Source organism: Monopterus albus, unplaced genomic scaffold, assembly GCF_001952655.1.
Source record: "Monopterus albus unplaced genomic scaffold, M_albus_1.0 scaffold155.1, whole genome shotgun sequence".
Taxonomy (NCBI): Eukaryota; Metazoa; Chordata; class Actinopteri; order Synbranchiformes; family Synbranchidae; genus Monopterus; species Monopterus albus.
Window position 1 is genome coordinate 381982 of NW_018128035.1, and position 13529 is coordinate 395510.

General features: G+C 47.7%; 1 protein-coding gene across 3 annotated transcripts in view; it reads right to left on the reverse strand.

Annotated features, from left to right (window-relative positions):
* The window catches only part of kcnd1 (potassium voltage-gated channel, Shal-related subfamily, member 1), a 49162-nt gene that overhangs the window by 5195 nt on the left and 30438 nt on the right, over positions 1–13529 (reverse strand). For all 3 annotated transcript variants that reach the window (XM_020615000.1, XM_020614999.1, XM_020615001.1), the window contains exons 5-6: positions 2469–2631; positions 939–1022 (exon numbers count right to left, since the gene is read on the reverse strand). In XM_020615000.1, the coding sequence (XP_020470656.1) occupies positions 939–1022; positions 2469–2631 (247 nt within the window). The remainder of the gene's footprint in view (positions 1–938; positions 1023–2468; positions 2632–13529) is intronic.

Here is a 13529-nt window from a genome sequence, read left to right on the forward strand (position 1 = left end):
CTTCCTCGTCTTCATCTACCTGGTTGGCGCCGTGTGTCAGAGTAGAGGCAGAGATGACACAAACCCGCTGACCCTCCTCTTCCTCCTTTGCACCACTCACCCTCCTCTTCATCCTCATTATGCTCTGTAAATCCAGTAGTCATCCTTCTGGCTTGCTCAGTGCTGAGGAGGGATTAAGACTCTACTCTGTCAGCGTGCACGTGTGTGATCCATCATCTCTGTGAAACTTAACCCACTTTTCTGACAAAATGTTTAAACTTAGAAAAAAAACAGAAAAAGTCGTGATGAAGCTGAAAGATGAAAATGAAACGAGTTCGTGTGACCTTCATGTGGCTTCACCTGCATGTTCACAGTTTATTCTCAGAACATGTGGGTTCAGTCATCGTGTGTGTACTGTCCCTGCTGAAGGCCACAGACAAACACGGCCAGACTCTACCATTCTTGTGAGAACCCAGGCAGCGGTATTTTGGATAAGTCGGAGCTGCTCAGCTGATTCTGGGGCGGGTCACAATAGTCCAAATAAAGGCTTTGCTATGTTATGATAATGAGAGGAAAAGGTCAGGCCCGAATCAAGAATCAGCCCTGGATTCAGGCCTGTGGTGCACGGTGCACGTCCACGTGCTTCTGGCTTTGTGGTTTTAAGGTGAACATGACCTCACGCCTCCAGCTGGGTCTGACTTGTGCTACCTCAGCTCCGTAGCTCATTGTAGAGGAACCGTTCATCTTGTATCAGTTTATCTGACGCAGCCTGAGGTAACAGGAAGACGTGGAGCGGGGTCACCTGTGACCTTGCTGGTGGGCCCCATGCCTCGCGCTGCCATCTCTTCATTTCTGTGTCTGAGTCTGTCTCCCCTCCTGTTCCCTGCCATTCGGCTGGACTGTAATCCACCCTCCTGTGTGTGTGTGTGTGTGTGTGTGTGTGTGTGTGTGTGTCTCACCCCGAGCACTCGGTCTTCTTTGTACTGGAAGAAGGCGTTGACTGTTCCTTTCTTTGCCATGCGGATGCGAGCCAAACGCACTTTCTGTTGGACAGAAACACAGGGAAGCAGCATCGTCAGCACATCTCACACACACACACACACACACACACACGCGGCACTAAAGTTACAGCGAAGCCCGTCACATTTCATCTTTCTTTAAACCCAATGCTGCATAGCTCCTTCCTGAGTGGGTAGAAATCCTTATCAGCAGCTGTAGGGTGGAACATTTGAGCAGGGAGAGAGAGACACAGAAGCCTGGAAGCCTTTCTGACAGCGACGGCCTCAGAGCTGCGGTCACATCAGGTGGCATTGCTAGGCGCCGACGCCTGCAGACACGTTGCGTAAAGATGGAGTTTGTTGGTGTGTGTGTTTCTGTGGGAGGCGGTCGTCCTCAGTAAACATTACAGATACATGAGTATTTAATATGTGGAATGATGAAGCTGTCAACATGTGATTTAGGTAAGAATACAGATAATAATACAGAATCTGAGCAAACATCTAGACGAGAATAGGAAGGCAAAGAAAAGGTAAAGAGAAACTCAAGCTGGACTAATATAAAGGCTTGGAACAGCAGCGGGGGGGTAGCGCTGTGTGTCAACATCAACACCATTATGAACAACGTGTTGAAGCAGTTAACTGTCGTCGTACTGCCAGAGAGAAGACTTCACCTGGTCTGTTTCAAACATAAAGGTGACAACACTACCAACTCAAAGTGAAGGATTTCGTTAAGAAGGAAAAACCAAAGGAATTGAACCCGTTCCATCCGTTTTCTGTGGCCTGTCAGGAGTCTGGTCACGGCGGCAGCAGGTTAAATGGTAGCTCAGACGTCTCTGTCCCCAGCAGCTTTTTCCAGCTCGTCCTGGGGGATCCTGACACATTCCCAGGCCCAGTGAGATACTTGACCTCTCCAGCATGATCTGGGTCTACCCTGGGCCTCTCGCCGACTGGAGGAGCTCTGCATCTTCTGATGCATCCAGCAGGATACGGATCAGACACTTGACCTGCCTGTCAACTCTACTCTGAGCTCCCTCCAGATGCCCGAGCTCCTTACCCAGGCTCCAAATTAACCCTGAATTATAAAAACAGCAGATCCTATGTGACTTATCTCTGCACCTGTGTATCGGACTAGAAGATGGAGATGTACAACAAATTCATCACATTCAGAGAAAAACGGCCTGCCCACTGACAAAGAAAACTAAAAGGTGGATTAAAGGAAGGTGTGTGACCACACCCTCATGTAAAACACCTGGTGTAGAGCCACTGCTGACTTCTTTGTCAGTGTGTCGGGTGTCGACCTGGCCGTGGTACTGACGGGCCGACTGGACTGTGTTGTACAGTATATGGACTGAGGTTTGGACCTGACCTGATGTTTTTATGTGTTCATCTACAGATGTTTGACGTATTTGCATTGTGATGTTTAAGTCAAACTAACTCCCAGTGGCTGACTGATCCTACAGCCGCCACCATAGTTTGAAAGAGCCGCCCGACCTGCTGTGCTCTCATCTTGTCCGCTCTCTGGTTCTGGTGGTAGATCCGGCTGAAGTTGGACACGATGACGGGGACCGGCAGGGCGATCACCAGCACGCCGCTCAGAGAGCAAATCGAACCGAAGATCTTCCCTGCGATGGTTTTGGGAACCATGTCGCCGTAGCTGCAGGGAGAAAACACAGTCACAGCATCAGTCAGCATCAACACAACGGTGAACCAGTAACTGTCCATTCATCCATTATCTGTACCGCTCAGTCCCGAACGGGGTCGAGGGGACCAGTAACTCTAATACAGTAACTATGTCATGACCTTATTCTCATATGGTCCATTCTGCAAAATGACAACATCTAGATTCTGATAAAACCTTTGGACTTATTGTTAGTGATACTTTAAATAGGAGGTTTATCCTCATCATACTATGTCTGTACTACAGCAGTGATACTTTTAATTAAGGATAAAAATCATACACACCCTGAAAATGTGTTGGTGAGCAATAACCGAGCTGGGCGGATGAACGAGTGGACGGCTCGACGAACACATGCTGATGTGAGACGTTTTTAAATGCTGCAGATCTCACTGGCACTGTTTGCTGAAAAGCTGCGTGCACACAGTTCCGGTTGTTGCCTCTTGTGGCCTTCAGCTTTCATTGTACAGAGCCATAAATCAGGGAGATGAGGAGGAGGCCGGGACGGTTTGTGTGATTCTGCTCAGACATGCTGAGCTAAGAAAACACTTTACAGGTGCTGATCCACGTTTTGCTCAAGAAAACACTGAACAGCAACGTTACGTCTCCAGAAGGAGACACCGCAGAGGACGGAGCATCAGGTAGTGACATCACACCAGTGGACACGTGGGTGTGTGCTGACAGGTGAAGTTTCAGAACAGTACAAGGTACTGACAGGACATCCACCTACAAAGACCCGACTCTGAAAGCGGAACCCGTGGCCAAGATGTCTGGGTCCAACCCTGTGCCGGGCGTCGGCTCTGAAAGAAAGCCTGAACCTCCTTGTGATGAAATAGAGCTTCCTGTGGCTGATACACCACACCTGATCAGGTGGAAAACAGTTTGATTTTAAAATAAATGAAGGTGTGGGGCTGCACATGGCCCCTGAACCACACTTTGGATCCTTCTTTTAAGGGTTTTTTTTTCCTGAGGAAACTAAATTCAGTGTTTTTTAAGACTGTTCAACACCCTGACTCAGTCTGCAGTAAACACTACCACAGGGGGGCGCTCTCACTGCACCTTTCCTCTTTTTGGAAAACACTGGTGATGCAGGTACACAAGCTAAACATATACTGAGTTATTAGCTAGAACCAGTTTGGCTGCAGTGAAGCTGTAACATCACAGTCACAGACGATGAGGTCACATGTCATCCCACACAGTTCCTCTGTCATGGGGACACTGGGAGCCAACTGGGAATGAAACTTTCTGCTGAGGCTGCTTGATTATTCCTTGTACTTGGCACCAGAGTGTGACTTCTACCAAGGTTTCCATGACCCCTTAAATCCTACAGACATTAAGTCAGTTTCCAGTTTTACGATGCCCACAGGACCCGTTCTCCCAGTGATTAAACCATTTAGTGTGCGTCTCATTGTGGACTCCACATCCAGATGTGTGATCACCTCAGACGGTGCAGCAGATCAGACACCTGGCTAATGAAGTGTGGGTCTCTGCAGAGGATTATGTGTTAGTCGTTCAGAGAAGGCCACCGCCCCGTCGGCTCTGTTAATGCTCGTATCTGTGTAACATGCTTCCGTTAGACTCTCGAGCTAATTTCAAAGCTGTGCAGCGTCACCTTGTGTACACACGTTTGACCCCGAATCACTGCGTCAGCTGCAGCCTGCTGTCGGATGGACTGTCAAGAAAACTATTTATAACCAATTTTATAAACACGAATCTTTACATTTAAATACACTGACAGTGATTATTTTACACTGAAGGATTTGGTTTTTAAGTGTGAGCTGAACCCTCCATGACCTTACTTCACATTTACTGTCAGTACAGGCTCAGAGTCCTCCTGCAGCCTGGAGGTCCTCGTTTCTGTGCCTTTAAGCAACCGTTCCTGCACCGGATCGAAACATCAACAAGACACCAGAAGTCTCGAAACATCATTACCACAAGATGATGACGTGGACAAAACCTCTGCACTAAGTCTGAGATCTCTGAAGGCTGATTCTCCTCTACAGTAGGAGAGAGTGAGTGTGCTGGAATCAGTCAGAGCCAGTCTCTGTGTGATGACAGGCCAGTTCTACTGGGCCCCCGGCGATATTGGCAGCTCGGAGCAGATCAATGGGGATAATAGAGAGAGCCGAGAGGAACAGAAGTCGTCTGTAATTGTTGGCAAAAGCTGCTCAGGAAAATCAAAGGAGATGTCAGACTGGGGCCAAAAGGCCACGATGGATCTGTGCTGGACCTGAATCCTCCCTGAACAACAACTGCCCCTAAATCTTAACCCCGACACGGGTTTTCTCACATTTTGCTCCTATTATTTCCTCTCCAAATGCTTTGCTGGTATACATGAGAGAAGCTGTTTGGGTCTGTCCAGCAGCTAAAACAGTTCAGCATGTAGCATCGAACCCAACAGCTTGTGTTTGGCTTTTCTTAAAGCTGCGTTCATCTGAGACAGTGTCAGCTGTGACCACAGCAGTTCAACACCGCGGTTCAGGGCGTTAACCTAAAGGCATCACGACCCTCCTGACTGTAGAACAAGACGCTCAACTGCAGCAGCGCCGGATGTAAATGTGGAAAGAAATGTAAATGAATGAAGCTGTGATGGGCAGGCAGCCGACTGCAGCGTCGGCCAGCTGTTCGACTCGCAGCACAGCAGGAACATCAGCCTCATTAGCCTGCACTTTATGGACCTGGTGCTTCATGGGTTGTAAAGTTCCAGCGAACAGCCCACACGTTCATCAGGTGACGCTACCTGATGGTGAGCGCCAGCTGCCAGTGGGGCAGAGGTTGTCATTTCACTGACTCGTCATCTGTCAGCTCATCCTTATGAGCCAGTGCTTTAGTTTCCTGACTCACCTTACTGAGAAGCCGAGCTCGCCCTAACCCTCCCATTAAAACCCACCAGCAGGTCATCTGTGCAGCAGCCTATTCTGACCCAGAACAACATGTTTACGCTCAGGTAAACGGACTCGGACTTGGGCACACTCCCTGCACTTTCACACTTCGACATGTGGACTGGAGAAGCTGGGAATCGAACCGCTGACCTTCCAGTTAGGAAAGGATCTGCTCCACCTCCTGAGCCACAGCTGCTCAGCAGCAGGCCAGTGTTCTCTGGTAGCGACAGACCAGCACCAGACCAGCACCTGACCTCAGACCAGTTTTTAGTGACTTGACACATGCAAAGCAAACTTCAGTTATGGATCTGGATTAGATCAAACTGATGTGACACCGGATCCTGATGCAACAAAGTGATATGAACCCAGCACTAATCAGTGCAGCCCGAGGTGAACATAGAGTGTGTGTGTGTTGTGTTGAGACACTCTGAAAACCTCAGTAATCCTTTAAACTACACTGATCTGATATGAACAGAAGCCACATTTCTAAAGAGCCACAGAGTCAAACCAAGCTGCCGACCCCTGTACACTGCACTACTGCTCATCTGGGTTGTGTTTTATTGGACTGGTTCTTTTTCCACCTCCTATATTTATGTGTCACTCTCAGTCTAACTGATCCGATAATAGCCCAGGTCCCAGCAGACCACACAGTCTAACCTACATCGAACAGTCACTGTGACCTGACTCCAGGTCAGAGACACGTGGAGAACGCCACTGAAACAACACAGCTGCAGTCACCTCTGAAGCCAAACGGGCCCAGATTCATCCATCCTCCTGGTTTTACTTTCAACAAGTACAGCCCGTCTGTTTCACCCTGAACCATCAGGTGGCGTCCTGGCTCTCCACTGGCGTCCCATGGTGATGGGTTCGATATCGGGAGTCGCCAAGGACGACTCAGCCGAGTGCTCTGCTGGGCCAGAAGCCAGAAATCCTCCAGGTTTTAGTGGCAGTTAACAAATGGATTAACATTAAAATTAATGACGCTAGCTTGATTAATGTTGAGAAGCTGGAAGTGAGCTGAGCAGCAGCAGATATTGATTATTGATTGATATTATTGACTATTGTGACACACAAACAGCTAAAATGTTTTACATCTGAAATAAGAGATGCTCTCAGAACCTACCAGGCTGCTGGTGTATGGGTGTAAGGGCCCCTGTACAAACTGAATCTGAGTCAGCATTCTGACTGTGAGAAAAGGTCAGTGGCCCGATTCCCCCTCCGAGGCTTCCTCAGGTTATAAACGTCAAGTGTAATCCACAACACACACACGTGGTCACAACAACAACAGCAGCAACACATGAGCATTGTGTAGTAAGAAAATCAACGGCCTCAGAAATGACATCCATTCATATCCCCGGCTGACACACACACACACACACACACACACACACAGCTGCAGCTATAAAGCGTCCTGCTGCTGTTTGTGTGTTTTTACGACCAGAGAGCAGCAGTAAATCTGCAACGGCCGAACATTACACATTACACTTTACACGCAATGCACCTTTAATGGACTGTAAATTAGCTTCGATGTTGCTGTGTGCGTGCGTGTGTGTGTGTGTGATTTAATGAGGTACATTCATTCATATCTTGTCCTAAACACTGAGGGGATGCAGATTAACCCCTCGTGGACCGACTGCGTTCAGACAAACAGCCGTGCACAAACTAATGTTGTGTACAGACCATGACAGATACTCACAGTGCACTAATATAATGTAATGAGCTTACTGTTAGTGCTGTTTGACATGATGACACACAGTTACAGTGGCACTAACTTATGTTATGTGGGGGGGGGGGCTGCTAACGTTAAATAGTGGATGGTACCGTTAGCAGGCCCCTAGCTGCTTAGCAGGGAGACAGGAGAAAGTATGTCTCTTTCTCTTCATCTCTCCCTCCTCTATACATTTCCTTCACTTCCTTCCTCTCGTGTGCCCTCTCTGTTCTCTCCTCTCTCCCTCCCGATTCCCCTTTTCTCCCCCTCTCCTCCCCCGTTTCTCTGGGGACATTATCTGGAGCCACTGGGGCCGAGTCTCTGTCCGGCAGCAGGAGAACAGAGAGGAGGACGGCACGTCGAGTGGTAGCTCGACACAAAGTCAGAGGAGAGAGATGGAAGGACAGGAGGACGAGGGAGGAGGAGGTTGAGTGAGGACAGAGAGAGGAAACAGGAGAAGAACACAGAGAAGACAGAACAGAGGTGTAACACAAAGCTAATGTCTTGAGCTATAAATATGACAAGGCTGTGGCTCAGGAGAAGGAGCGGGTCGTTTCCTAACCGGAGGATTAGCGGTTTGATTCCCGGCTTGTCCAGTCAACATGTCGAGGGGTCCTTGAGCAAGACACTGAACCCCCAGTTGCTCCCGGTGATGTCACCGGTGTGTGAGTGCTTGGGAGTGCGAATGGGTGAATGGCCGAATAATGTGAAAGTGCTTTGAGTGTGCTGTAAAGCATAGAAAGGTGCTATACGAGTATAAGACCATTTACCAAATATGCCTCTCTGAAGTCAGTGAAAAGGTTTGTCGCCAGGGTTTTAGACACACTGAGGTCAGGAGTCCAGTCCAAGATCCATGCTGGCTCAAAGCCACATTCACAGGAGTGAATTTCTGCAGCAGAGATGCTAAATCATTATTTTATACTGGAAATTTAGAATGCAAAGCATCATCTGCAGTAACAATCTATTCAGTCAAAGGACACTTTACTGCAGAACAAGTACTTTTACTCTGGTACATGTTGGTGATAATACTTCTGTAGGGTTCTGAAGGTAGGACTTTTACGTGTAATGGCTTCAGACTGTTGTACTGTCTCCTCCACTGGCATCAGTTTGGATCCTACAGTGTTTTCCACATGGTGTTACTTTAATATTAACGGTGTTAGTTACAAATATTTTATAAAGACTGAGGACAAGGTTCAGTCTCTTCACTGAGTGTGTGCAGATCTCCTACTGACACTTGTCTTACAGCTCTCGTTTTGAGCCAAACGGCAGTGACAGGTCTCTCCACTGCACACATGGCAGCGAGACACGTTTACTTCCAGAGCTTTGTCAAGATCCAGAGGGTAAAACCGACAAACTAGCTGAATGGAGCGACTCGTCTCCTCAGCAGACACACCACTCCACAAAGTGCTGACACGCCTCTGAGCAAGGCATCTGACCCTGCAGCTCGAGTCAGCCTCCATAATAAATACAGGTCTGACTGAAGGGCGGACTCCCAGCAGCCCTGGGTCAGCCTGGTTATTCTGAGCTTCTCTGTCATATGTTAAATATTTCATGGTCAGGATTATGTCACCCTGCACCGAGCCACCGACGGAGATGAACCGAGAGCGAGAAAGAAACAATACAGATGAAAAAGGAGAGTGTAAAGAGAGACGGAGCGACGGGGACGCCGTCTTTAAAACAGTTCCTAAAGTTGCCTGAAGGCAGACAAACACAGCACAAGACAAAGAGATGGAGAGACGGACGTGTGCTGCCTCCAGATCACAGCAGATAGGAACCCATTAGACTGAGTCAGCCAATCGAATGCACAGACTGATCCTTATCACCCACCTGTAATAAGGGAGCCGGCCAATCACAACCTAATAGAGGGACAGACAGCCAATAGTAATTAGTTTAGAGAGGAAGGAAGGAAGGGCAATTAAAGAGCAGGGCGATCCGTCCAATATGCAGCACGTTGTTTTACAGAGTCCGAGAGAAGGAGGAAGAGCTGACGTTGCCCAAATCTCCAGACTGTCCTTCTTCACTTTGTCAGTCTGATTCTGTTTATTCAGAAAGTCTCTGAATAAACAGTTTCAGATCAGACAGACACAATCATGAGACAAATCAGGAGCAGAAATAGAGTAGATACACTTAGGAGTGGGTGAGCAGCCAGATATTTAGCTCAGGAGCTAAATAAGAAACAAAACACAAACACAAATAAGAAACCGAGGCAGTGAGCGGAGCTGCTCGCTCCTGCTCCCAGTCCTTATGTGGAGCTAAGCCAACCACGTCCCAAACACAACCATCAGACTGATGCATCTGAACATCTCACTCTCAGGAAAGAGGAGGAGGATTTGAGTCTAAAGCAAAAGGCCCCGGTGGGTCGAAGTCTGCACACAGCAGGTGCTGGGACACACCGCTGCCCTGTGCACTGTGTCAAAGCTGTTTCAGGGGAAATGCAAAGCTGCTCCTGTGCCTCCAAACTGTTTAAATTGGTTTTGTTCTTCACAAGGACACCAGCATTGATCGGACCAGTTTGATCCTCGGCTCATTTTGTTTTTCCTCTTTGAAAACTTCTATTCTGGGTTACAGCAGGCGGCTAACAGCCTCCCTGCTCTGCTCAGCTTTCCTCTGCCTTCCCCCGTTCCCCGAACCTTTCCTGCCTCTTCTCCTTTTTCTGGATCTCCTCTCCTCTGCCCTTCCCTTCTCTAATCCATGGCCATGTTTAATTGATGGAGGGATGATGAAAGTTGCAGGAGGAGGGATGGTTATTCGATGTTTTCTCCTCCTCTGACGAAGATGATCTGACTCTAAAAATCCTGCCTCTGTCTCCATTCTCCCACGTTCTCCTCCCTTTGTCTGTTATTTTATCCTTTCCTTTTTATTCATTCCCTTCTCTCAAATCGTTCTGTTTTTCTTGTAGTCTGTTTCTACAGGACACAGACCAAAGCTGTAGAGAGCAAAGCGATTCCCCACCCATGGCCAACATTACCACACAGGGCTTGAAGCTGCTGTCTGAGTGTTTGTGAGATGGTGGAGATAAAATCACAGATCACTGATCTCACTGATCTAGTTACAGTGAACCTGCTGGTTTCAGAGCTTCTCTCCAGTGTGTCTGGAGCTTCTGTCCGTCTCCTGCAGTCACTTCCTGACCCAGTGTTAGCGTCAAAGGTGATGCTGGTCTGTACTTCTGTCTCTTGGGCCGGACTGTTTTAAAAAAAGGCTGATGGTTTTAAGGACGCATACGAAGAGAGTTAGCCAGGCTACCAGTGTGGTTTAGGGACGTCAGCCTGGTCCGACACTTTGAACGTGTACGACTTTTATACCAGAGATCGCTGCAAGTTTTCTGTTTCATACCAACAGTCAATGTCGGTGTGTTAGAGAATGCTGACATTTGTAATTTAAGTTGTTTTGTTTTGCAAACGCTGACTGCGCCGCACTAGTTGTTTGTATGGGCAGCGATGATGAGTCAGCATCCAGACAGGAGGTGAGACTGGTGCAAATACAACTGCACGCGCATTAAGAATGAGATAATGGAGCTGACAACGGGCGGCATGATGGGGCAGTGGTTAGCGCTGTCGCCTCACAGCAAAAAGGTTCCGAGTTTGAGTCCCGGCTGACCCGAGGCCTTTCTGTGCGGAGTTTACATGTTCTCCCTGTTCTTGGGTTCTCTCCAGCTGCTCCGGCTTCCACAGGCCAAAGACATGCAGCTTAGGTTGACTGGCCTGTAGGACTGAGTGTCCAGGGTGGACCCTGCCTCTCACCCAGTGTCAGCCGGGAGTGGCTCCCCCCCCCCCCCCCCCCCCCCTCTAAACCAGAAGAGTTAACACAAATGGATGTAGCTGAGGATGTCCTGACCACAACCTGACTGCATGTCAGCAGTCCTACTGGCAAAAAGCTCAGCATCTCAGTCTCTCTTTATGCAGCAATGTCTATGAAGCTTTGTCCTGACCCAGACTCAACGCTGTGGCACAGCAAGATGATGATAAGACTCTGGACTGATTCGTCTGATCACAATCACAGCTGGAATATAAATATAAACTGAGCATCAATCTGACATGTGAGCACAAGCTGTGCACAGCTATTATTGGACTCCAAACATTCTGAAAACAAAACTCTGAAAGCGGCAGACCGTCCCCAGAATAACACACACTGTGCTGCAGTGGGTCAGGCTGAACTCAAAGAGTCAGCCGACTCACCTGAACTTTCAGTGAGCGTAGATCTAAAGCAGGAACATTTGTTTGGTGCCCGGCTCCGACCAACGACCCTGGACTGCAGCAGGGTTAAAAAACATTTTAAATGCTACAGTAGCTACAGTGTATGAATAAATACACTGCCAATATCTCCTGATCACTGGCACGAGTGTGCACAAGCTATTTACAGTAACCAGCAGGGGACTTTGAATTGGCGTGCATGGCAGCAAGACTTTAAAGCAGAAGGAAAGAACAATAAGAACAACGACATCAGTTTATCCAGCTTGCAAATGTGCACTGTGCACACAGCGTGCTCCCTACAACAGCAACAGACAAACAGAACTACACCCCCCATCAGCAGCATTGCTCACTACTCTACTGTCCCATGATGTAGGTCACTGGGTCCTGTTTTCACCTGTGAGCCTTTAAAACAAAGCACTGTCCACTTAAACATACAGTCACTGGACAAAGACGTCCTGCATTCAGCATGTTACATAAGTAAAAGTACCAAAGTATCAGCATCCAAATCTACCTGAAGTACCATCAGTACCAGTACTCGTCCTGCAGACCGGCCCGTGTCCCAGTAACGTCTCTGATACTGGATCATAGTGACTAATTACTGTGTCCATCACTTTAATGCTGCAGCTGGTAAAGGTGGAGCTGATGGTAACTACCTTATATACTTATACTGGGAAGTACTTTCCATCCTGCTGGGTAGCTGGTGGATTTCCTACTGGGATCAATAGAGTCTGATGGTTCTACTGAGTTTGGTTTGGTTCATCTGGTTCTGACATGGAGTGAAGTCACAGGATGAAGGAGCAGGACATGGAAGTCGTCAGGTACAGAAACCTCAGCATGGTATTAAAGTAAGTGTTCTTGTATCTCCTGGATACAATTAGATTTTCTGCTGCTTCTCATCTTTCTGCTCTGGTTCTATTTAAAGGATTCCTGACGTTGCCATCTGGCTACAACTTGAACCTCACACTCATGTTAAAAAAGCCCTAAACACACAAACACACACACCCCGTCACCTTCCGCTGTGCACTGTGTTGTTTTAGAAATCTAAATTTAAACGGGTCAAACTGCCAGTTTTGTCCATTAGGCTACATCAGAACTGGCCTTTAGAAATGTTTGCACATGGACCGTTTCTATGAACTAAGCCTTGAAAAAACAACATTCAAACAAATCCACCGTTGTTTATCGTGGCCTCGGGGAGTCGAGCATCCAGCTCATCATATGTGTCTCTATCCCTCTTTCTCTCTCTCCCTGGTTCTGCACCTCGTCCTTCCCGTTTCCCGCCCTCTCATTCTCTCCTGTATTTACATCTCCCACGCTCGCTCCTCTCACTGCCTCCCCTCTCCACCTCTCTCTCTGTTATTAACTCATCTCTGTTTGTCGCTGGGAGGAAACTCACGTCGTCTCTGATGTGTTATATTGGTTTGTTTTGCATAATCCTCATATCTGTGTTTATTTTTACTTCACACACGCCTGACACAAACAGTCCATCACTGTGTGTTTAAACATCACATGATGGGTTTTAAACGTTTCAGATGTCACACACGAAGGCGAGGAGGAAGAGGGGAGACAAAGGGAGAGGTAAAGGAGGAAGAGCAGTGAAACTAAAAAAGGAAAGGAAGAAGGATGCAAGAAAGGAGAGAGGAAGAAAGGGAGGGAAAACTTAGCAGAGGATTAGATGATAGGGAAGGAAACAAGGCTGCAAAGAATTGAAAAAGGCAGGAGACAAGCGAAGATGAGATGAGAGGAGAAAAGTGGAAGAGGAGAGACAAAGAAAAAGGGGGAAGGACGAGAGAAATGAAAAATGACATGAGGGAAGGGAAGAGCAGAAACAGAGGGTCTAAGGTTGAAGGAAAGGACAAAGGAAGAATGAAAAGAGAAGAATGAATAAAGTGATGTTCAAGAGATGAGGTGATAAAGAGGAGAGAAAAAGAAGGTGGAGAAGAGGAAAAGGAAAGAGGAAAGGAAGAAAGGAGAAAAAACAAGGAAGAAGATGAAAGATGGATTTAAAAGAAGAGAAATTAGCAGAAATGTAGGATGAGGGGAAAAGGAAGATGAGAAAGAAAGTGATACAGCAAAGGAAGAGAAAGGAGAGAGTTCAAA